Genomic DNA, 26,559 nt, shown 5'->3' on the forward strand with positions numbered 1-26,559 from the left:
GTTAGGTAAGTAGGTAGCCAGATAATAGTAAGAAAGAAGGACTCAAATCAGCAACAAAAACAAAGACATCTTTAATAAAAATACTTTGAAGAGTATAAATCTTTAATAAACTTACCGTCTTGTCTGTCATTGGAGGTAGCACAACAGTCTTTTCTAGTATCCTCATTACAATTTTCCACAATTCCTTAAGCAGCCTCTTGAGAACGGTTTTCTCGCAGGACTGGGCATACAGCGAAAGAGAGCCATCCAAGAGATCCATCAGCGGCCTCAGAACCTCGTCAGCTTCGACTGCAACTGCGTTCCTCTGAGCCGGTTGATTCAGTTGGCCAGGCTGGCCTCCTCCCTTTATGGCCAATAGCAGATCGGCGAGTTCTTTCACGCTCACTGTTATTCTGTGCTCCAAACTGAAGAAAAACAAAAATTGAATATATGACCTATGCGAATACATTTCAATTTAGGTGAAGCGAAATAAATAAAAAATAATTACAATAAATTTATTTTGTCACGGGTGACCGGTTTCGCATCTTCTAGTTTACTATGCATCCTTAAGCCCCTGGTAAGTCAAAATTAAATGATACCGATACAAGGAATGTTCTTAAATGTATGTGGAATCATACTTAACGCTTTGCCATTGCTAGGTGGAACCTGGTGGACATTGGCTTTACTGCATTAATAATTGACTGATTAAGTATTGAAGTATTGAATACCTCCTTCTCCTAAGTGCCTTCTCTCTTGAGGTTGGCGATCAATATATAAATTTCTCTCTGTTCTGGGCTTGATGAATTAAGTCATTTCCTGTTGTGTGGGTCCAATCTCTGATGTTTCGGAGCCAGGATTTTTTTCTTCCTCCATTTAACCTTCGATTTTGCCTTCTAATATTACCTGGAGCTGCTCAAATTCCCTATGGGGCATTATGTGTCTTAGACATGACATCTCTCTAATTTTGATTGTATTGACCAGATGCGGAAGTGTGATCATTATTTCCAGTACTTCTTCATTCGTAGTTTTGCTGGTCCAGTTTATTCTTTGCATTCGGCTGTACATCCACATTTTGAATGAATTCAATTTATTGACGTCATATTCTTTTAATGTGCAGGTCACACAGCCATATACTAATAGAGACCACACATAACACTTTAGTGTCCTCAATATTATTGTGACTGATAGCTTGGGGTTACAGAGCATTTTACGCATGTTCATGAAGCCAGATTTTGCTATTTCAACGAGTCTTCTAATTCCTTTGAGTGGTCTAGCTGACTATTTAGCTCTCTGCCCAGGTATCCGAAGCTTTGGGAACTCTGAAGGGTGATGCTATTTATTTGTATGTTGGGTGTAATTTGTTCATGGGGTTCTTGTGGAATACCATGATTTTGGTTTGGGAAAAGTTAATGTCCAAGCCCAGCCTTTCTTCTGATAATATGTTCATCAATATTTTTAGATGGTCTTTTGTTTCCGCTAATACTACGGTGTCATCGGTATGTCTTACACTGTTAATGTTGATTCCATTGACTGTTTCACCTTCAGGGTGATCTTCAAGTATTGAAGTATATTAAAGTATTGAATTAAGTATTAGAAAAGTTCTTGAGGATAAGTGTAATGTTAAAAACCAGGATGAGAAAAGAGAATTATTGATGTAATTGTTGGTCGATAAATGCTTGTGATGTTATATTATTAAAAGTTATGACTACCAGGTTCTAGATAGCGATAACGGAGCTTTAAAAATGGTTCCACATACATTGACGAATATTCCTTGTATCGGCATCATTTAATTTTGCCCTACAGAAGACATGAAAATCATAGTATAATCATAAATATAGTAATCAATTAATTGTAAGTCTTTTTTATTTATTTCTCTTTACCTAAATTAAAGCAAAACAGTTCAACAAGGATATGTGTTCTCTACGATTATTTAAGAGCGTAGCCTCAAATGCATTCATTTTTTTTCGAATCCTGACAAAACTAAGTAATTATTTTTGAAAAATTTAAAAGTAGAATTAAATATTACATTATTACCGAGGGAAAGTCCCTGAAAACTTCTATAATGTTTATTTTACAGGGGTGAAAAATAAGAGAAAAGTGAGTACGATTTTTAATTTCAAATATCTCGTTCAAAAGAATTTTTTTCTTTATTCTAAGGGTCATTTGGCCTTCAGTAATAATGTAATCTTTCATTCTGCGTTTAAATTTTTTAAAAATATTTATTATTTTTCTCAGGATTCGAAAAAATTGAATGCATTTAAAACCCATTGGCCCGCAAATTTGCGCCTACTCTCTTAACAAAGACAGATTTATAGAGACTAGATAACTTGCCTGCATGCGAATTGCACTGCTAGTTCATCCAGACTTCCGTTAAGAGTTTGTTGCAATTCCTTCAAGATGTTCGCAGCATCTTCTTCCAGTTTATCTCCACCCATAGATTCGAACATTTTTTCTAACTGCACTCTCAGTTGCTGGATATTGTTCATTAGTATACATGCCTGCAATTAATTTTTTATAAAATGTTTGTTGTCTTAAATAATTTAAAATGACATTATCTTTTAACCTACCCTAGGAGAAGCTAACAAGAAAAAAGTTAAGGGCTACTCTACAAGAGAAGTTAAAACAAAGATTGGAGGAAGAGTGTCAGGTGATAGCAAAGGAAACGAAGAAGACCAGACAACAATTATGAGCGAATAATGGATATCGTAAAAAAAATAATATAGGATAATTCGGGGGAAATTGAAAGATCTGTGTAGAAAGAAAAAGAGATACCATAATGACTTGAAATTAAAAGAGATTGAAATTGAAAGAGAGAAGAAAATTCACAAACAAAGAAGTGAGGTCGTTTTACTTAGCAGTTAAGAAGATGGTCTTATATCTTATAGATGGATAACTGTCTTATATTCTAAAGAACAGCAAATACCCGCAATACCTAAAAACAAGAGTCTTCAATCAATGTATACTCCCTGTCCTCATATATGGCTCTCAGACATGGAGGTTTACAAAGGTAAAAATATGGAGAAAATAGCAAAGACAGAAAGATCCATGGAAAGACAAATGCTGAGGATTAAACGATCAGACAGGAAAAGAAATGAATGGATCCGTAACAAAACAAAAGTACAAGATGTCTCAACTCAAGTAGCAAAGCTTAAATGGAAGTTCGCCGGACACACCCTACGGCAGAAGAATGAAAGATGGACAAGACGATTATACATTGGAGACCATGGAACCACAAACGAAAAAGGTGAAGGCCATAGATGCGATGGTCAATGGTCAGATGACTTGAAGAAACACACTGGGCCAAAATGGATGCAAATTGCCCAAGATAGAGAGGTATAAAAGAAGGAAGAGGAGGCCTATATCCAAGGATGGATTTTTAAGGCTGATTAGACAGATAGATAGATAAGAAGATGGGAAAAGATGGAAATTTAATTATCAATCCAGTAGAAATAATGACGGAGTAAAAAAAACAATTCGAAAAGCTATTGAATGGTAAGGTGAAGCGTGAAGTAGCAGACAGCTGGGCAGTTGAAGAAGACGAGATAGTCGAAAGACAGCCTACAGAGGAGGAGGTGCTAACAGCAATATTAGAAATGGAAAATAACAGAAGGCCTGGGAAAAATGATATATGCATAGAAGTGATCAAGTTTGGTGGAAATCAACTGCAGAAAAGGATATGTAAACTAATAATGTAAGTATAGAAAAATTAAATAATGCCTACTGATTGGAATGAGGCCCTTATATGCCCGATGCATAAAAATTGAGAACAACTGAAGTGTGACAAGTATAGAGGTATAGTCTTTGTACCTCTATAGTTGTAACCATAAGAAGGAAGAGTTACAGAAGACGGTTGAGAAATTAGAAAAGCTACAGAAGTAGGTCTAGAGATGAACTATAATATAGTAAAACCAGGACTATGATAAACCAAGAAGACAAATTAGAAATGGTATTCAGAAAAGAGACATTAGAGCAGGTGGCAGAATACATATACCTGGGGCAGAAAATAAACCTGAACAGGGACAATCAAATAGAAGAAATAAAAAGAAGAACTAGATTAGCATGGTCATCATTTGGTAAACTATCATATATTCTAAAAAAATAAAAAGTACCCTCAATATATGCGAATGAAATTACTCAACCAGTGCATATTACCAGTTATCACATATGGCTCACAAACATGGACTTTCACAAAGGAGACCGTCTACAGGATATCTAAAACACAAAGAGCAATGGAAAGACAGATGTTGGGTGTCGATTTTAAGACAGGAAAATAAACTCATGGATCAGAAAAAAATTAAAGATGAGCTATACAGAGTCAGTATTTTCTTATCGATGGTATGGGTCTTTAATAAGAGCAACGAAGAGACATGCATTTATTATACATTTAAAACGGGTTAGAAGATATTGGGCGGCCGAAGTAGCCGAAGATTGGGCGTTGTAGGTATGGCTTTGTCAGACAGCGTTGCCGAATTTGGAAATTATCAAAAGAAAATGTTAAAGTAGAAAAAATAATATAGTTAACTTTTGGTAAACAGATAGATATAATAAACAAATTATTTAAAAATAACAAAATATTGTTTTCACCCATTTTAAAAAAATGTGAAAACGTTGAATTATAATTCAACGTTTATTTTTTTACTTATATTTTTCTTTTAAATAATTTGTTTAGTAGATGTACTTATTTGTTCACAAAAAATAATATAGGTACAGTAATGAGTGCGCTATTAAGAACCGGCAAAATAACGCAAAAGATGGAAAGCATAATACGTTGTGAAATAAAAAGAGATGAAACTAATAGAGATGTAAAATTATCGATAGGAACCTATAAACTTACATAACATTACATAGTTTCGCACCATTAGACATATCTGAGGAGTATAACAAATCTAACCGTGACAGCAGAATTTTATAAAATTCTAAATGTTTTCTGTCATAGACGTCTAAAGGAGGGAAACTATGTAGGTACCTGATGTAATGTAAACTTTTAGGTTCCTATCGATAATAATTTTACACATCTACTAGTTTCATCTCTTTTTATTTCACAACGTATTAAGTTTTCCATCTTTTGCGTTATTTAACCGGTTATTAGCGCGCTCATCACTGTATTATTTTTTTTCTACTTTGATGGATAATTAGATACGCATGTCTGTCTCTCTCAGAGACTTTGTAAACACAACTTTGCCGTCATTAGATAAGACAGGACAAATGAGCTGTCGAATGAAAGTTCATTACCCAACGATCTTATTAAGGTGAGAAATAATTTGACCTTGCACCTCCAGTTTTAGAGTTGAAACTTGAAGTACTATTTTAAAGTCGCCCAATAAATATTATAAACGACTTATTATTGGACGCGCTTTAGCAAGACGAAAACCATTATATTTTTCCGGCTTTGTGCAAGTCTGTCCGTCCGTCTGTCTATCGAATATAACTCCTACTTTATTAAAACACTCAACTCCGGTAGCAAGATAATATAGCAGGAGACCTGAAAGTTACGGGCGTGGAGAACTGGACAGAGATTGTCTAAGACAGAGAAGAGTGAAGGCATGCTGTCGAGTGGGCTAAAACCCACGAAGGGTTGTAACGCCACGTAGTACGTAGTAAGTATGAGGTGTCGAATTAAGGATGGTATTAAAGCTGAGAAATTGGACTTCACACTTCCGGTTGCAGAGTTGAAACTGGAAGTAGTGTTTTAAAGCCGCCGAAATAGTACAAGCGACATATTATTCGATGCGCTTTAGCAATACGAAGACAAGGTATCAAATTAGATCTTATAACCCAAAGATGGTATCAGTTGCAACCGGAAGTACTGTTTTAAAATCACCGAAATAGTACAATACATTTGTTTTCGTCTTGCTAAAGCGTGTTAAATAATACATTGCTTGTATTAATTCGGCGTCATTAAAACCGTACTCCCGGTTGTAACTCTATAAACGGAAGTCCGAGATCAAATTTCTTACTTCTAATGCCATCTTTGGGTTATAAGCTCTCATTCGACACATCATTTGTCATTCTATTTTTTTGTCGGACGGACTGACTTGACTAATACCGGAAGCATCTTGCTACGGCGCGTCGAATAATATGTCGCTTGTACTATTTCGGAGACTTTAAAATAGTACTTGTGCGATCAAGTTTCTCACTTTAATAACATCCTTGGGTTAAGAGCTTTCACTCTTAGACCTCATTTTTGTCCTTCTGTCTGATCTTATGACGGAAAAGTTGTGTTTACAAAGTCTCTGGGACAGAAAAACTTGCATAATTAATTAATTAATAATAATAATAATAATAATGACTTTATTGCTTTTTTTTCAAAAAAAATACAAACTAGATAAACAGTAATAATTATAATAAAGCAAAAGGCGACGTTCGCTCTTAGATGATGTTCCTAGAAACACCAGCTAAGAAGCGCTCTTCCACGTAACCGCAAGATATTATATTAATAATAAAGTAGATAAAGTAGAAAACATATTTTATTAATGTTTGTTAACAAATAGTGTAGATACTAACCAAATTATTTAAAAGAAAAAACTAATAAAAAAATAAACGTTGAAATATAATTCAACGTTTTCACATTTCTTAAAATTGGCGAAAACAATATTTTTTTACTTAAGTTTTTTTTCTTTTAAATAATATGTTTATTATATCTGTTTACAAAAAGTTAAATATATTATTTTTTCTATTTTAATATTTTCTTTTGATAATTTCCAACTTTGGCAACACTGTCTGACAAAGCCATTACCTACGACCCGAAATTTTTTGGTGACCCTTCCCAGTTCCGCCACGTTCGACCGTCCCACACCTCTTTGTTGCTCTTATTAAATTCGCATACCATCGATAAGAAAATACCGACTCTGTATATCAAGACAGGTTGCAAAACTTAAATGGAACTTCGCGGCCACACTCTGCGGCAAAAGATGAAAGCTGGAATAAGCGAATTCGACATTGGCGACCAAGGGAGCAGAAAAGAAAAAGAGGAAGAGCACAGATGAAATTGACGGACGACTTTAAGATAACGACAGGAAAGGACTGGATGTAGAATAGGGACCAATGGAGATTAAAAAGGGAGGCCTATGCCCAGAAATGGGCGTTTAAGGCTGATTAGATAGATAGATTGATAATGGTAATACAAGTAAATTGATAAATAGATCGACTTTAGAAAGGACAGATCTGCTATAGACCACATCTTCTCCTTGTGTCTATCAATATTATATTTAAATAAAAACCGACTTACTATCCGTTCTTCCTTTAGATGTTCGGGGAACTCTTTCTTCACAATATCAGCGTACGCAATTAGCACTTTTACTATAGTTTTGGCAAACCTCTTCATATACCTCTTCCAAATCTCCGGATCCGGACATTCCAGTTTGGACACCACGTCGAAACATTGCGTTAGTTGCGTGAATACGTCAACCACGGAATTAGAGAACAACGCATGCTCACTGCTTTTCTGGAACTACAAAAAAAAGTGTTTTAGTATTTAGTTTTAAAACTGAGTTTCATAAACGAAATAGCACAACCAATAAAATTACATATCGCACTCCTTTACTTTCTACTTTCTAAATTGAAGACAATTTATATATTTTGAAAGTAATATATTTGTATAACAAGGGAGGAAAGTGCTACTTTTCCTCCCGAGAATGAAGTTTACTGGAAGTAATCATTCAAGGGAGGAAAAGGCACTTTACTCCCATGTTATACATATGGTTTTTCCACCTTCCTCAAATTAATAACAAGTCATTTTTTCATTTTTACTTTATTTATGTAACTAACCAACAAAATTTATTAAAACTAAAACTAACAAGTAGGTACAATATAACTGCCAACCGTCAAATATAAGTCAAATTATTAATGTAAACATTGTTAAATCAAAAAATCTGTTTTTTAAAATTCTGCAAAATACAGGGTGTTTTATAAATAAACGTTAAAATGTATAGACACTTACGTAATAGAAAATAGATATTGTACAGGGCGTCAATAAGTTATATATCATGAATGAAATACCATGACGTCACTTTTACTTTTCCTCCCTAGGGAGGAAAAGTACAATTTGGTCCCTACAATCAGGTCCGGAAAAGTATACTTTCGGTAGAGGTAGGTGGAAAAAATGATTATGTTTATGGTTATAATTATTTTATACAATGTTAAGAAGTTTTTGAGATATACAAAAAATTTCTTTTCATTTTTTTGCACTTTTAAGGCCGGTACTTTTTGTCCGTTTTAGCCGTTAGCTAACCGGGGTTTAATCGGGACAGAAAGTACCGGCCCTAAGTGTTTTTCACGATTGCAGAGTCATCCAAAAGATGCATTTTAATTTTTTTTTATTTCCAACGGGATTCAATTAGTGAAACTTAAAACAAATAAACATTTAAAATATTAATTTGTTTTTATATTTTAGTCATTATAGTCGAATTCATAAAATATTAGAAGAAACGACTATTTTGGGGGTGAATATACCCCTATACTACCTGTTTTTTTATGTTTAGTAGTATCTCTTTTTTGCCGATTAACGGGATAATTTAAAACTGTTTTCTGTAGTAAACTGATAACCTTTGAATTTTCACTTAATATTATACTTATTTCGATGCGTCCTCTTATTTCCACTGTTTCTAAACGACCACCAGATCCAGCCATTTTTTCCTATTGTCAAAACAATAAATTTCGATCAATAATATAAAACACGTACTTTAAAAGTTTTAGGAAGCAACTGTCGAGTTGCAGGTGCACAGTCTTGGCGTCGTGTGCGGTGTTGTATACAAACGAGTTTTAGATCTGATAGATCCCGTTATAAATACAGCAAAGCAAATGAAAATTTTAGGACGGTAAAGATCATAAAAAATGTATGACATTATCGGTTTTACGTACTACAAAAACCGATTTATTTAAAATTTAGAAAGTAAAACTTCCGTTAATAATAAAGTGGCACAACTCAAAATTCTTAAATTTTTATTTTTAGTCGTAAACGACTAGTGCCCTCTATTGATTTCATGCTAATACACATCAGTTTAGTACAGAGATAACCGTAACTATTAACAAGTTTTTTTGCGTTTTCGGCAATTTTTTTTTAGTTGTGCCACTTTATTATTAAAGGAGAGAATATATCTAAAGTTGTATAGAAAAACTTACGCAATCTTTCTTGTCTCTATTAAAGGCACCATGTAAATACTCAAGTGATACGTCGTCGTTTTCATTCAGCCACTGCATCACGAAGGGTTCGAACCACGCCGGGTATTCCGGTACCGCACCCTTGTAGGGGGGTACGTCCTTCACGTAGTTGGAGTACAACCACTTCACTTTGAAATGTAGATTCATGTACGCAGACGACTTACACAAGCGATGTTGCTCGTGTTCTTCTAAAGCGTACTTCATGTCTACGGCGAATAAGCTCCACATCGTAGCTGCAGAAAGCTGCAAAAAATTAAAATGTGTAAAAGAAATATACAATAGAAAAATTTTTTTTCGTCGGTGGTCGGATAAATAGTTAGCCCCTCCGCCCGACGACGCTACAATCGCAAGAGAAATTTATTGTATAAAATATTCTTGTTATACGGCCTATGTTAAAATCTTAGCCAAATCGGACTCGTAGTTTTGTTTTTAGAGGATAACGTTAAAAAAATCCACGATGTCGTATTGGCAGACCGCCGATTGGTGGGCGAGATAATGTACGATATTTTGGACATAGGAAAGCTGCAAGCGCGATGGAGGCCGCATTCGCTCACTCCATGAGACCACTTCAGAGTATCGTCTGAGATTCCACGTTGTTTCCTAACAGTCGAAGAAACACGGTTCCTCTGGTACACACCAGAGACCAAAGAACAGTCGATGCAGTGGATGTCCCCATGCGAACTTGCTGGGTGACGTCAGACAAAGACTGTCCAATTGGCCGGAAAGGTTATAGCCACCATTTTCTGGAATTCACAAGGTGACATCAATCTTAACTTGCTGGAAGAGGGCAAAACAGTCACAGGACTTCACTATGCCGCATTATTGGACCGATTCGACGCCAAATTGTAGAAAAAACTTCCCGAATTGAGCATGAAAGAAGTTCTCTTCCACCATGACAACGCATTGACTCATACCTCTGCCGTGGCCATGGCTAAATTGTTCGAATTGCACTACGAACTGCCGTCCCATCCACCGTATTCTCCAGGTTTGTTCCTGTGCGACTTCTTTTTGTTTCCAAACTTGAAAATGTTACTCGCTGGGCAGAAATAAATTTTAGTTGAATGAGGAGTTCATCACCGTCACGGAGGATTACTTTCCAGACAACGTATTTTTCAGACAGTACAGCCTCGCGGGGTTAAGTTTATAGAGCTAAAAGGAGACTAAGTTCAGAAATAAAGGGATATATGTCTATAAGATGCGACTTGATGTGGCAATTCGCTAATTTCTATACATTACTCTTAAAACTTATTTCTAGAAAACAAACTCGAACGTCCAGCAAATTGGCAAATATAAATACAAGAGGAGTAAATGGTAAAAATATAAGAAATTCACCTGTCCAATATTAAGTTCTTGCGGAAACTGATTCAGCACAGGTCCATAGCTATTTTTGTCCTCTTCTATAACCGACACAATCAACGCTATCAACTTATGCCAAAAATCGACGCTGTCCAGCCTCGGTCCATGATCATCTGGATCTCTCTTCGGCTCGTTCGGATCCGCTTGAAACTCCCTATTGTAAAGCTCGTAAGTATTCTCGAAAAGGAACTGATACGTAGACCGCAGGCACGCTTTCACGCAGTCTTTGACAACTGTTGAAGCTCTTGGCGGGCAAGCCAGCTCCTGGACCTTCATTCGGAAGAATGTAATGCTGGTCAAGAGATCTACGGTCGATTTTAAATCTTTCAGTTTGTCGGCGCTTGATGCTGGGAAGTTATTTCTGTACATCGAGAGGTCTATACGCAACGAGTTGTGCAGCTGATCCAACAGTTTGACGAACTTTTCTTTCTATAAGAGAAAACGAAAACAAAGATCTGTTATTAATTTATTTTTACTAAATTTAATACACTTTCATCCATCTAACTGATGAATTACTGGTTATAATGTTGTCAGATTTACAATTTTTCTGATATCATTAGTCACTTAGGTTTTTTTTTAAATACAACGCTCTGTATATTGTATTATTGCTGGAATCCTCACTTCAATACTAGGTTAAGCATATGTACATAAAACTTGATATTTTATCTATAGTGCGGCAGATTCATGCAAATGTTATAAGAATTATTGTGCATTTAATGGTAGAAGCATATAATTTGGTCCACATATAGCTACAGATCCATACAGATACATAGCTACAGATATTAAGGTTCAAATTTAGATAGGAGGCCATCTCAGATTTTGCCTTTTACAAAAATGGCGGCGATTCAAAATGGCGACTATACGTATGTGACTAATAGCACGATAACTTTTGAACGAGACTTCAGATTTCAACCAAATTTGGTATATAGGTTCTTTTTTTTGATGTATAAGATCGAGGTCTTGAATTGGAAGAATCGGTTTACCAGAAGTCGTGTTTTTCCTGGTTTTTTTTTAAACATACATGTTTTTCTGACGAAGTAATATTTACACTGTGTTGTAATGTAAATCGCCAAAATTTAAAGTATTGCAGGGAGGCAAAATCTACACTGGGTACATGAAAACCATACTCAAATATAACAAAAACTAAATTAATGGTATAGTGGGTACTCAGTTAATAGGGCCTTTTTTAGCAGAACATTTAATACTGAAGTGCATCTTTCAATAAATATAGAATAAACACGGTATTGTATTTAGATAACCAAAGTGACTAATGATATCAGAAAAATAGTAAATCTGGCAACGTTTCAAACATCAAATTTGAAATCTTTACAACCCAAAATAGTGCAGTCACTAAAGGTTTTCACCTCCGATTTCGTTGAACCTCCATCGATTTTCATGAAAATTGGTGAGTAATTATAGACGATACCTCAAGGAACAAAGGTGACATGATGCCAACTTGCGCTTTTACCCTGGGGGTGGATGCCACCCTTTCTCGCGGATGAAAATTATTTTATTAAAAATAATACCATAAGTCGATATAGGGACAAATTATAAGCAAAATTTGTTATATAAAGTTATTAAAATAAATCAACACTTTTTGAGTTATTAAAGACCAAAAATTTTATTTTTTCGTAAAAAAATGCATGTTTTAAATCGGTTTTTCACGTATAATTCAAAAACTATAAGCTTTTACAAAAAAGTTATTATTACTGAAATTGAAGATAATAAAAAATTAAATGCATTCCTCACATAAAGAACTAAACTAATGTTTGCTCAAAGTGAGTTATTGGTAATTGAATGGGTATTTTTTTCGACGAGTACTCAAATTTAAGTATTCAAGCTTAAATAACGGGAAAACGATGCAATGTATAGAATATTCCTTCAAAACATTTGCCAAAGTACTTCGGAATACTTATCAAATGAGCTTCAGAACAAAGTAATAGCGTCAAAATTAAGCAAGTTATAATGAAAATAAAAGAACCGTTTCGAATTTTTTAGGAAAAAGTGAAAAATAAAACATACACCATTTCCACAAAAATTAAAATTTATAGTAATCCTTACAAAAATTTCTTTATATTAGCATAAGTAATGTTTTCGATAATTTTGACCGGTTTAGAATGCATATTTTTGAAAAAAAGATATAATTGAAAAAAATCATAATTTTTAAAATTATTGTAATTCTCATATTCTTTTGATAATAACTCCAAAAATACTCAATATACGTAAAAAACTTTATATAATCAAATTTTAGTTTTTTCTGTGCCAAATACTTTACCTGTTTTAATATTTCTATTCAGTTAGAAACGTTTGAATTTTAAATTTTGCGGTGGGAGCCATTCAACCGGGGTTATTTAACCTTTTATTTTTAAAAAACTTAGAGGTTTAAAATATTAGTTTCAACGTGCTTAAATAGCACTTATGATTAGCTTTGAAAAAGTTTTTAGATGAACCTGATATCGTAAACACGAACGGAGTTATTAAAAAAAACAATAACATTTTTTGGAAATATTTTAAAAGATAAATTAAAAACAAAATTTGCAGCATAAATTTTAACGCTACGAACATGTTCGAGGGCTGATTTAATAGATATTTTTAAGTAATTTGACAAATGTTTAATAAGTTTATGTTATAAAATGCATCAATTTCCCGTTATTTCAGCTTGAATACTTAGAGTTTTTTACTCGCCGAAAAAAAATATACATTCAATTACCTATAACTCAGTTTTAGTTAACATTAAAAGGTTATTGTAGTAAAGACTTTATTTCGTTTTTTATTAGCTTCAATTTTGATAATAATAACTTTTTGGTAGAGAAAAAGTAATAGTTTATTTATAAATAGTTCAGTGACAAGTTTATTAGATACCAGTAAGTGCATCCATCGTATTATTTTTGTTTAACATAACGTGGTAAACCAGTTTTGGCTAATTCTTATTTAATAACATCGATAAGGTACGATATAAGCTACAATTTATTCCAGTTTTGTTACTGGTTTAATTACATGCTTAATTACTGGTCAGGTCCGTATTAGTTTTGAACACATGTCTCGTATTAAATTTAAAAATGGAACCTAACATTCAGAGTCTCTCTGACTCGCAACATGTACAACAACCGCAGACAAATACCAATAAAACCTATTCATTAGTAACTTCTTCTTCTTTTCCGTCGAAACTGCAAGCGATTGTCTTCAGCGCCTTAGAAAATACGAAGCTGCAAGATTACTTAATTCCGTTGGGCAATCTAATTCAACCAAAAAACATTATCTTTTCGTCTCGATTGTCGAACAATCGGATATGTGTGTACCTTTCAAGCAAACAACTGGTGAACGAATTTATGCAAAAGCACGGACAAATAAAAATCGAGAATAATATTGTACAAGCTAGAAGACTGATTTCTCCAGCCGAACGTATTGTTTTGTCAAACGTATGTCCCAGTATACCACACAGTTTGTTAACTGATTATTTACAAAAAATAGGACTTAATCTTCTCTCCCCAGTCACCTTCCTAAAAATCAATTCTAATCTTCCTGAATACAATCATATTTTGAGCTTCAGAAGACAAATTTACGTTAGTCCTCACAATATCTCCTTACCCGACTCATTCCTTTTAGACTTCGATAATACAACATATCGAATTTTCCTTAGAAACTATGGCCTGTTATACCTGCAAAAAGGCTGGACACATCGCCACAAACTGTCCCGATAAAATGGAATCACTAGCAAATTCAAATAACAGTCAACCGATCTCTTCTACCTTACCCGAAACTATGCCTCAACCTACAGCTACAATTCTATCTCACGAACAAATTCCTATCGAAGAAAGCTCAGCAAATAATCTAAACAATCCTAATATAGAAGAAAGTCAAGAAGATAGCACCATGGACACCTCCATACCCATTAATGTCGACCTTCAGTCAAAACGTAGTATCAGCGAGGTTCTCACTTCTCCAGAAACAAGTCATACAGAAAAACCCTTTACTGTACCTACATCTAAACCTAAAGCCAAGAAGATTAAAAGCGACGAGGAGCATGTAACATCGAAATCATCAAAATCATATAACCTTGAACCTGTCAAAAATTTTATCCAAAATCGTTCGACCCCTTTTGTCCTCAATTATGACCAACTGAACCTTCTTATTAGCAATATTACTGGCGCGAAAAATCCTATTGATATCATTATTCAAGATTTTACTCCCGACCTAATGCAATTACACCATATGTTAACTGAAGTTTCTACACAATTGAAAAACAGATCATTCAAACGCTTTATCAACACTCTCAACAAGAAAATCCTACGACACTTGGGTAACGAGCTCTCTGAATCCGAGGGCGAGTCATCTCAGGTTAGCCAGTAAACTTACATTTTCATATAATAAAATTCACTAAGCTACTGGAGTAGAATATAGATAAATTTTTCCATCGACTACCAACCTTTCAAACACTTATTTCTGAATTTTCTATTGCGGTTTTATCTGCTAAGCTCTATGCAGTGCTCAAAGCTATCATGCATATGAATTCTAATGGCATTTCTGATTCAGTTAACTTAGTGATTCATTAAGCGCTCTTCAAACCCTTAAACAGATCTATCCGCAATATCCTATTGAGAAACACATAAATTCGAACTGATGCAGGCTCAAGAAAACGCTAGACGAACTAGATTTTTATAGATACCATTCCACATTGGCATTACAGGCAACGAAAAATCCAACCAGTGCGCGAGTGAAATTGCCGTATGTGCTAATATAGAAAAGATGAGTGCCGAAATACCGCGAGTGATATAAAAGCTTACATTAAGATTCGTGTTTTGTGCAAGTGGACATACCTAATGTATAAGTAATTTATTGGGCACTAATTACTCAATGGACAATATTGTAACATTTCTGAAATCCATACGAATATTTTATAGAATTTACCTTTGTATTCTGTAGCCGCCGCTAATCACCATTAAGGTGGATGCGGCTATACTTTCTAAATAAAAAAAAAAAAAACTTTTTGGTAAAAACTTACACTTTTTGATTTATTGATGAAAAATTGGTTAAAAACATGCAATTTTCCCAAGAAAAATTAAAATCTTTGATCTTTAATAACTCAAAAAGTTTTGATTTATTTTAATAACTTTATATAACAAATTTTGCTTGAAATTTGTCCCTCTAATGAATTATGGGGTTATTTTTAATAAAATAATTTTCACCCTTGAGAAGGGGTGGCATCCACCCCCAGGGTAAAAGCGCAAGTTGGCACCATGCCACCTTTGTTCCTTGAGATATCCTCTAATCACTCACCAATTTTCATGCAAATCGATGGAGGTTGAACGAAATCGGAGGTAATAGCTCATATTCACCTTCAGTGACTCCACTAAAATAGATATAGGTACTTACGCCAAAGTTGGAAGCAGCAAATCGATCACTGGCCGAAACAGCTGATAATGCTGTTGTGTGTGCGTAATAAGCATTGATATTTGCTAGTAGAGTACTCATAACGGCGGGTACTCCCGGGCATAGATATTTTGTTGAAAGGCAGTGAAAATGACTGAAAATAAATAATATACATCATTTTAGGAAGTAGTAATGTTTGAATACCGTATATCGTTTTTTATGTAATTTAAAAATATTTTGCAATCTATTGATTATCAATAATAATTTTAGGAAATAGATACATTACTCTGGGCTAATTAGCAAAATACAAGGAAAAGTTATTTACCAGCAATTTTATTGCTGGAATCGAATCTTATGATTATATATATTAATAATATAGGTATGCAAAGTCCGCAGATAGTGTGCTACTTTTTTTATAAACAAAATGGCGCCCGAAAATCGTGTTTTTTTAAATTTTTGCTCTATAACTCCAAAGATCACCTTTAATCATTGTTTTTTGTTACTTGTTTTACAAATATATACTCTGAACATCACAATATAATTTTTAACTCAAATATTTACTTATTTTTATTTCCTCATATCTATCTGATTATTTATTTTGTTGCATGTATATTTCTGTTTCTCTTTCAGGTATTATGTTGATTTTTATTTTTTTTACTTTACACCAAAAACACCCAAATAAAAATTCACCGCAATTAAATTATACATAGAAACGTGTTTTTCCCGATTCACTTCAACGAAAACTTTCCCCGGAAAAAGCGGGTTTTTCCAACAAAATCTTTAATTTTAAACTAAAATTTTAGATAAGTAAACGTTAATCAATAATTAAATAACTTAGCAATGTAAAAGCCCTTTTTGTATAGATTATACTTCCAGAAGCCAATGGAAATTGAATGAACAGTTTAGCAACAATTGAATTGTTAATTAAAAATTTACGGTCGCTATAATAACGACAATAATTATGATGAATAAAAATAACTATGATTTTTTCATAAAAAGACACTATACCTATCTAATGTACTTTACAGAATTGAATTTGGACTGTTTAAGCGGCCTCAGAAATATTTTAAAATTATAAACAATTTTTTGGCTTATAAACAAATAGAATATCTCAGGAAATATTAAACTAAATTAAATCATGAAAACGGTTTTCGAAAAACAGCGGCAGGATGTTTCTTTTAAAAGAAAAAACGTTTAATTGTGATGAGTAGTTCCTGAGATACAACCAGTGAAAGTTGACCGGAATTTACGGCAAAGATATAAACAATAGGATCATAATTTTTAAACCATCACCTTTTTATTTTTGTCCTCTTTCTCCACACTAATTTTCATATCTTTAAAATACTCAAAACATATATTATTGTAATAAAAACTATCGATAATACGTGTGAAAATTGCCAAAAATAGCAAAATTTCATCAAAAATTAGGTTGGAGAAAGTGTAACCCTCAAAGTTCAAAATCGGTATACGTAAAACAAATGCATTTTCTCGGCTTCCCATGGAGCAATTTCCTTCATTCTTTTTTTATTCCATAATAACTCGAGTAGAGCCATCGAATTGACGTATTATTAAATGTCAAACTTGCTTTTGTTTTGTTATAATAGATTAATTTATTTACAAGAACAGAAAACTACATATTTTTTCCAGTTGTAGGTTTTTTTTAGATAAACTTACTGCAAGTGTACCTTTTAAAGTTAAAAACATAAATATTCTCATTTGAAAGCTGTATAATTATTTAAACAATTTTTATTTAAACAAATTAAAATTTTGTGTTATAATAAATAAATTAATTTATTATAACAAAACACAAGCAAGTCTGATATTTAATAATGCGTTAGTTCGATGGCTCTACTCGAGTTACTTGGGAACAAAAAAAGAATAAAGGAAATTGCTCCATGGGAAGCCGAGAAAATGCATTTTTTTAACGTATACCGATTTTGAACTTTGAGGGTTACATTTTCTCCAACCTAATTTTTGATTGGAATTTTGCTATTTTTGGCAATTTTCACACGTATTATCGATAGTTTTTATTATAATAATATATGTTATGAGTATTTTAAAGATATGAAAATTGGTGTGGAGAAAGAGGACAAAAATAAAAAGGTGATGGTTTGAAAATTATGATCCTATTGTTTATATCTTTGCCGTAAATTCCGGTCAACTTTGGCCGGTTGTATCTCAGGAACTACTTATCATAAAAAACGTTTTTTGTTAAGAAGCGTCCTGCCGCTGTTTTTCGAATACCGTTTTTACAATTTAATTCAGTTTAATATTTCCCGAGATATTCTATTTGTTTATAAGCCAAAAAAATATTTATAATTTTAAAATATTCCTGAAGCGGCTTAAATAGCCAATTTCAATTCTGTAAAGTATATTAGATAGGTATAGTGTCTTTTTATGAAAAAATCATAGTTGTTCTTATGCATCATAATTATTGTCGTTATTATAGCGACCGTAAATTTTTAACTAACAATTCAATTGTTGCTAAACTGTTCATGTAATTTCCATCGGCTTCTGGAATTATAATCTATATAAAAAGGGCTTTTACTTTACCAAGTTATTTAATTATTGATTAACAATTACTTATCTAAAAGTTTAATTGAAAATTAAAGATCTTGTTGGAAAAACCCGCTTTTTCCGGGGAAAGTTTTCGTCAAAGTAAATCGGAAAAAACACGTCTCTATGCAGAATTTAATTGCGGTGAATTTTTATTTGGGTGTTTTTGGTGTAAAGTTAAAATCTTTGGAGTTATAGAGCAAAAATTGAAAAAACCACGATTTTCGGGCGCCATTTTGTTTATAAAAAAAGTAGCACACTATCTGCGGACTTTGCATACCTATATTATTAATACTTACAATAATAAGATTGGATTCCAGCAATAAAATTGCTGGTAAATAACTTTTCCCAAAAATGGCCTATTCTCTGATAATCAGCCCAGACTACATATACATGTTATAACTACTAACTAATTAGTTTACAAGTTTACTCTAAATGGTATGTCCAATGGTTTGAATCTCTTTAACCTACGTTGTTTTTGAGAATTATTGTCTAGGAAGTTAAGTCCGAACTGGTTTTCATGATCTTCTAGGTTTTCATGATGCAATGTATGCAGTGCTACTTTTTTGGTGACATCATCTACCATATTTACTACCAAGATATTTTACCTCGTTGGCTGAAAGTAATTGATGATTATTTAAATTTACAGGGAGGCAAGTTCTTCTTCGTATGGTCAATGTATCATGAATAAATGAATAGGTTTCGGCACAGTACCCTATGGTAACCAGCTTTTATAGTATAAAGTTTGGTAGTTACATCTTGATATTGATAAAAACATACTTGAAAAATATGGCTATAAAACAATATAAAAGCTGAGTGGTAATGTCCTTTTTAGCTTGTGTATGAGACCTTCATGCCACACCTTGCCAAATGCCTGCCTAACGTCCCGAAACGTCGATGAACATTATATTCCAGAGTAATAAGGATTTTCTCGGGACATTCAAAGATCCAGATGGATTACTACTTTTTGTAGTAGGGGACTAGTTTGATAGGGACTACTTTTTTAGTTATTGTAGACCTATAGGAAGAAAACCTACCTGTTTCCCGCCTAGAGTTCGCGTCCGTTTTTTGCAAACAATTTAGTGCAAAAATCGCGATTTTTGCGATTTTTTGCACTCCATTCAAAAGCTAAATAGTTGACATGAAATTACAAAATTAAGTTTTTTAGAACATTGAAAACGCTTCAAAATTCCGATTTTTGAAATTTAAAAAGTTTATTTTTTGCTACGCAAACTGCAAAATAAGTGAAAATCGTTATTTCGTCGGTCGAGTGTTATAATGTTGTATTAGCATATTTTACAGTTTGGCACGAAAAGCAATTTAAAAAAATGTTCACTGTATTTTCATTTTGAGGCGCTTTGGTTATAGAAATTTTTAATTTTTATATGTATAATGAAATAATAAAGAGTTATTTATAACATTTTATTTATTTAGTATTTATTTAACAAACAAAAAGTGTTTTGAAAAAAATTATAAAATGTTGATAGAACATTATGATCTTATGGAAACATCAACTTTTACAAAAATGTAACGAAATTGTTCTAACAACATCGTGTCGTGTACTTAATATTCTAATAAACTTATAAATTAAGGAAAAAATTCAAAGTAATCAAAAAACACAAGTTTCTTAATAATTTTTTACGAGAATTTGGCTAAATTTACTATTGCTTTGAAATGTCGGAAGAGTTGCATTTTTATGTTGAGGGTATTTCATTGTCTAAATTGTCATTAGTTAAACGACCTTTCTTTTGTTTGGATAATTGCGCTGCAAAAACTTTTGAATCATTGATATTGCTTAAAAAAAGGTTATATGAACTGGGAGTCCACAGGTGACAAAAACTTAAAAAGTTTTTTTTAAATGCAGTAGTTTATCTAAAGGTAGTAAGAGCATTTCCCTGGGTTGATCACAAGATTTTATCGATGGTAAAGATATTGAAGTGGTGGTTAGACAAAATCTGTTTGTTTTTCGTACTGCAGGCTTGAATAGAATTGAAACTTCAGTGAAGGGTCCATGTCTATCATGCTGGTATTTCAGCTCAATATAATGTATTCTGGGAGAAGAATATCTCAACTGCTTTACTAGATTTCTTTCAGTACACAATTCTGGATACAAATCGTGGAACTTTTGCACATTCAACGAAATTTCAAAATATTCCTTATTCGAATCTCAAAATTATAATGTTCTAACAGCAGAAATACCGGATTGCTATTGGTCGCATCTGATAGAACATTATAATATTAAGCTATTTTTAAATTTGTCATTTAGAACAATTTAATATTGTCTAAATCTAAAGATACGATAAAATATTTATGCAGGAGTCGATTTTAATAGAACAATATGACATCCCTTAAGCAAATTCTGTACATATCCCGATTTTCACCAAAAGTGCTGATAGAACATTATAACACTCGACCGACGATTTGTTAATAACTTTTACTAAAACTACCTTAGAACTTTAATGTTCCACCCAAAGTTGGGTCTTGGCGTAATTAACAAATCTTCAAAATTTGAGACCGATCCATTAATTAGTTTAAGAGTTATTCTATTTGTTTATCCCAGAGACCTTTATTTTGCAATAAGATAAGACAGAAAATGATGAAGGTAGGGCAATTCTGAGTATGCCAAAGGAAAGTAGAAGAGTGACAGTATCAAAATGTATTAAAAAAGATAAAAAATATTTAATATAGTCAAAAATCCTAATGCCAAATTTTTTAAATTTTGTAGTTTATAAACATTTAGAATAACTTTAAAAATGTTGTCTGCAGAAAAAATCATTTTATATATTCGAAAAGATAGTATTTTAACACGAATTGTCAAATAAAAAAATTTAGGCTGGGTTCATTTGGGACAAAGTTAGCCATATATTTTTTTAATTCACAGCTATATTGTTTATAATAATTAAGGAATCTCATTAATGTCATTTTAAAGAATAGGATTTGTATTTTTTCTTAAAAAATTTGCACAAACGTTGCACTTTCACAGCACTCTCTAAGATTTTTAAAAAATGTAGTTCAAACGATTACTAGGGAGAACCTACAAATCCACCGAGTAATTTGTTTAAACAATTCTTAAAAAAATATTTTTTTTTACAAAAATCTATTTTTTTAATCATAGTATCATTAATGATCATAGAAAATGTATGTAAAATCATAGTATCATTGTCAGATGATGCGTAGATATACGCTCCTGTTATGTCTATGTCTCGGATGTTGTTTTTTGATGGAATGTGTCTAAAGATATTCAACCTCTCATCTTTACCGATGAGCCCAGGGAGGTTGAAGAGGGCGAAACACATTTCTGAGAACTGGTGTTTGGATCTTTGATTCTATTCAGAAAATTTTTCCCAGCCCGAAATGGTGGATGTGTGAGTTATTCGTAAGGGGATTTTTCCACATTCTCTATTTCATTTGTTTGATTTTGTTACGATTGGTCGGTGAACCAACTTTGTATCTTTTGATCACTGAGTGTGTTCAAAGATTGACTTCCTTTTTTTTTTGTTTTTTAAATATTTAAATATATTTAAATAGCTTCAGAACAACATCCTAGAAAAAGTTAAAGTACACTTTAATAAAATGATTTTTATTGGATAATAATTTATTGAAGATAATTTATTTATTAAAGTAGGTATACCTTAACTTTTTCTATGATTAATAACGATAGAATGATTAAAATCATGGATGTTTGGGAAAATTATTTTTTCAAAAATTGTTTAAACAAATTAGACTGTTTATTAATTAATAAATGTCTAGACAAATTGCATATTTGTAATGTACAGAAAAATTACATATAAAATTAAAAAAAGAACGATTAAAATATATTCAGTAGATCCCGAGATATAGAAAATGATAGTAGTTTTAAGTTGCCTTTTTTAGTTTTTGAACTCGTGCATTTGTCGGCTCCCAGCCCCCCTTCACTTTCCACGACTAGTTACCAGTTGAACTACATTTTTAAAAATTCGTGTAAAATACTAGATTTTTTAATATGTAAAATGATTTTTTCTACGGACAATATTTTTAAAGTTATTCTAAATGTTTATAATTAAACTACAAAATTTTACAAATTTGGTATTAGGATTTTTGACTATATTAGATAATTTTTTTTCATTTTTTAGTACACTTTGATAGCATCAATTTTCTACTTTTATTTGGCATACGCAGAATTGCCCTATCTTTATTATTTTCTGTCTTATGTTATTGCAAAATAAAGGTCTCTGGGATAAATAATTAGAATAACTCTTAAACTAATTAATGGATCGGTCTCAAATTTTGAAGGTTTATTAAGTACACCAATACACAAGTTTGGGTGGAACACTAAAGTTCTAAGGTAGTTTTAGTAAAAGTTAATAACAAATAACGACTTTCACTGATTTTGCAGGTTGCGTAGCAACAAATTAATTTTTTAAATTTAAAAAATCAGCATTTTGAAGGCTTTTTAATGTTCTAAAAAACTAAATTTTGTGTAAACTATTTATCTTTTGAATAGGGTGCAAAAAATCGAAAAAATCGTCATTTATATGGTTTACTACTCTGTTTTGTTGGATTGTTGAGTGACGAGACTGAATACGTTATATGGAATTACATTTTTGATCCAGGGTTCGAGTTTTTTGACTATTAGTTTTTCGAACACTTTAGACGTGATTGGCAGTAGGTTGATTGGTAATAGTTTATTCTTGAGATTTTCCCGGTTTTAGAACTTTAGCTTTTAGCTACTTTACATTGGTAGGGGAAGTAACCGAAGTTATTTTGGGGAAGTATATAATAAGATTAATATTTTATATAATTTCGACTTAAGATATACCGTATATTCTATAGAGACATATTACACTTACGTCATGGCTTGATAAATCGACTCAATCCCGTATCTCATAGCAAACTCGTCCACGATCTCCTCAGCCGCATCGTGGAAATAAACTTTCCAAGACTCGTCCCCTTTCGCTTCCGGTAGAGTTACTACGCCACTGTTCATCTCGCATAAATAGTGAAAAAGATTTTCGTGAAGGCAGGTGTATTGAACATGATAAGGCGCCACCTACAATACAAATAACAACTATATGTACAAAAACCCGGTTTATGTAACCACCCGGTTATACCGGGTGGTGAATGGTAAAACGGGCCATAGGAAACTCTATGTAAAATTCTAAACTGTTGAATTCCTGCTTCCTTAATTATTTTACATCAAGTCGTAAGAGAATATTTGTAGAGGATTGAAATCTGTATTAAAATCAAAAGTTAAAATTGTTCTACGATTTAAACGCATTCCAAAATTTTGAAAAACAACACATTTGCCACAGTAGGTATATGTGTGTAAAAGTTAGGCCACACGTTACTATTTAACTGACAGTGCTCACACCATTGACTAAATAAAAAAAATAATGTGTGTGTACTTTGTACGCACGTAAGAAGTTATACTTCTATTATATGATTATATGATTATAAACGAAATTAACATACTTTGTACTTATATTTTATTTAAATATTAAACTAATGTATACTTACTATTCTCAAACATTTTTATTAAAACAGTGCCAAAAATTAAAATAATAAAAAAATAAAGTACACACAAACACATTAAAAATGCCACAAATGATTTCTGAACATTAATTGTCGGAAAATTTTTTAACTAAATACGTATTTTCTGAAAATAAAATTATATAATAAATATACTTACAATCATAAAATGTATAAAAAAAATAAAAAAATAAAAGTTTCTATTGGGATTCGAACCAACTTACCAGCGCGGCTGGTATTGGCGTTGTATTGGAGTTCACTCGCATTAAACGCTTCGCCACGGAGAAAGTGTGTCATTATGTGCGAAGATCGACTAACTAAACGGATTAAACTTTTGACATTTTTGAATTATGTAAATCAAATTATATTGATTTTGAATTGAAATGATTTAGAATTGAAAAAATACAACAAAACATAGAGTAAGAAAACAATATATTAGGTGAATATTGATAGAAATTTTGATGGTAATCAAATTATGTAAATAAAAGTATTACATACTATGTATTTTGGTAGGTTCAAAAATAGGTAGCTACCTATGATACATTTACAATTATTACGTACCTGTTTCTTTAAAAACTATTTAAAAACCACTACAATTATAAACTTTTTTGTTTCTGTTCTCGCAACAATGCGAGGACAGAAACAAAACTAATATAATAAAAAAACTAATATATTATACATTTGTTTACCTTCATATTGAACAATTATTTATTATTGACAGATCGTTTCAACACCCAATCAGAGCCCCTATAACGACTAATAAATTTCGCAATCACTTGCATCGTGCAAAGTGGCTATGTTTAAATATCATAACAAAATTTGATCAACTATTTTTAAAACACTTACCAGTGTAAGATTCTTTAGCTTTGAATAAGCGAGATCGTAGATCGTCCCGGTTGATTGTTGTTATCCACAGTTCTCTACGCCTTCGAGCTAATAGGTTTTTTATCAGTAATTTTGTGGCACTCATACTAGTCACAGTTTGATGAGCTTTCACATTGGCATGCAACAATCATCTCTTCTATGTTAATAAGTCCAAAAATATAATATGAAAACTATTTAAAAAGGCAGTATAACCATTAACTAACTTTTTGTTTGTTGTTTCTCTTCCTACAAATTTTAAAACGCAACAACCATACATAACCAAACCACAGTCCCACAGCTGTGCCACAGCTGCCATATTGGATAATTTTTGTCATGTCATTTGAACATCCAATCAGAACAAAGTTGTAATGCGACTGCGCCGGGATCAAAGGTTTTAATCCTATTAAAATTCACCGTCATATCGCGCGTAAAGAAGTATAACTTCAAAAATCTTTATTATTAATACTTTCTCCGCAACTGAGGGTATCTTATCAACTGTATTCTTTTTAAACAATAAATGATAAAATAAACATATTGTCAGTTCAAAAATGTGAAAATAATAACTTCATTGTGACACACTATTGCAGTGTGTGTGGCCTAGCTTTGGGCTGAAAAACTGAAAAATGTATTACATTTTTACAAAATTTCGGATTATGTTTAATTCGTAGAATAATTTTAACAGTCGTTTTTAATACAGATTTCAATCCTCTACAAATAGTTTCTAATGTCTTTTGATGTAAAATAATTAGGGAAGCAGGAATTCAATACGATCCAACAAACAAATGAGGATCATTCATCGCATGGTCTTTCCGATTGTTTTAATAAAAATTGTGTCTAGTGACAGTCTCGTGACGAATATTACAATAAAACTAATTAATGAAGAACTAATACAAAAAGGTACATGTACATTGAATTAGATAATGTTTAAAATGATTATATCTACCTTTTCTTCTCCCTTAATCTCTACCGATATGTGAAGCCGAATAGCACCAGATACTGCTGACTTGTCAGTCCGCTTCTCTAAGTTGTACCAGACGTCCATTTCACCTGATAATGTGCGTACCTAGAAAAGAGACAATAATAAAGTAAATCAATACATACCTGCGAATAGAACAAAGACATTTATAGTCCAGTCAAAATAAATGTTTTTTATACACTATGGCATACAGGTATACAGGAAACCACTGGGATTTTAGCTTATTTTACTGTAATATAAGTGGGGACGGGGTTAGGATAGTCTGGGCCTTACTCCCTGTTGATTATTTCATAGCAGCTGCAAAAACCATGTACCAGTATTCGAGATATACGTAATAGCTACTCGTTTATTTTGCGCAAAAAATTTTTAAATATATAAATAGATAAGCTGTAAAGTAAGGCATTATTAATTTGGTTTTTGTCTTTTCACATTAGATTATCAGTATGGATGATCTGCAGTTTTCAATCGTTTAGTGAAGTCTAGCAAGAAAATAATGAACAATGAGTAAGTACAAAAATTTGAGACTTTAACATCAGCTTTTATTCATCGAACTTGTCAAAGTCAATACAATTATGAGGCTGCAATAGCTACATTTCGTAGTTCATAAAAGAGAAAGTGAAGAAAAAGAAATAAATAAATATGCTCCAGTAGGTTTTTCGGTAATATTTCAAAAGAAAAATTCGATCTGTTCAAAATAACGACACAGGAGATAATAATATATTGCAGCATATTCATTAAGATATTTCAGCTTTTGTGAAAAGAGCCTGATTTAGTCGCAGTAAAAGCATATT

The 26,559-nt window shown here is 32.4% G+C and overlaps 1 protein-coding gene across 1 annotated transcript in view; it reads right to left on the reverse strand.

The window, feature by feature from the left end:
• The window catches only part of LOC114332289 (protein unc-13 homolog C), a 354,800-nt gene that overhangs the window by 19,825 nt on the left and 308,416 nt on the right, over positions 1-26,559 (reverse strand). The window contains exons 11-18 of the mRNA XM_050653285.1: positions 25,736-25,855; positions 23,250-23,449; positions 15,868-16,018; positions 10,471-10,923; positions 9,100-9,381; positions 7,208-7,429; positions 2,311-2,477; positions 116-404 (exon numbers count right to left, since the gene is read on the reverse strand). Coding sequence (XP_050509242.1) covers positions 116-404; positions 2,311-2,477; positions 7,208-7,429; positions 9,100-9,381; positions 10,471-10,923; positions 15,868-16,018; positions 23,250-23,449; positions 25,736-25,855 — 1,884 coding nt within the window. The remainder of the gene's footprint in view (positions 1-115; positions 405-2,310; positions 2,478-7,207; positions 7,430-9,099; positions 9,382-10,470; positions 10,924-15,867; positions 16,019-23,249; positions 23,450-25,735; positions 25,856-26,559) is intronic.

The sequence above is a fragment of the Diabrotica virgifera genome, chromosome 6 (assembly GCF_917563875.1).
Source record: "Diabrotica virgifera virgifera chromosome 6, PGI_DIABVI_V3a".
In the NCBI taxonomy this organism is placed as follows: Eukaryota; Metazoa; Arthropoda; class Insecta; order Coleoptera; family Chrysomelidae; genus Diabrotica; species Diabrotica virgifera.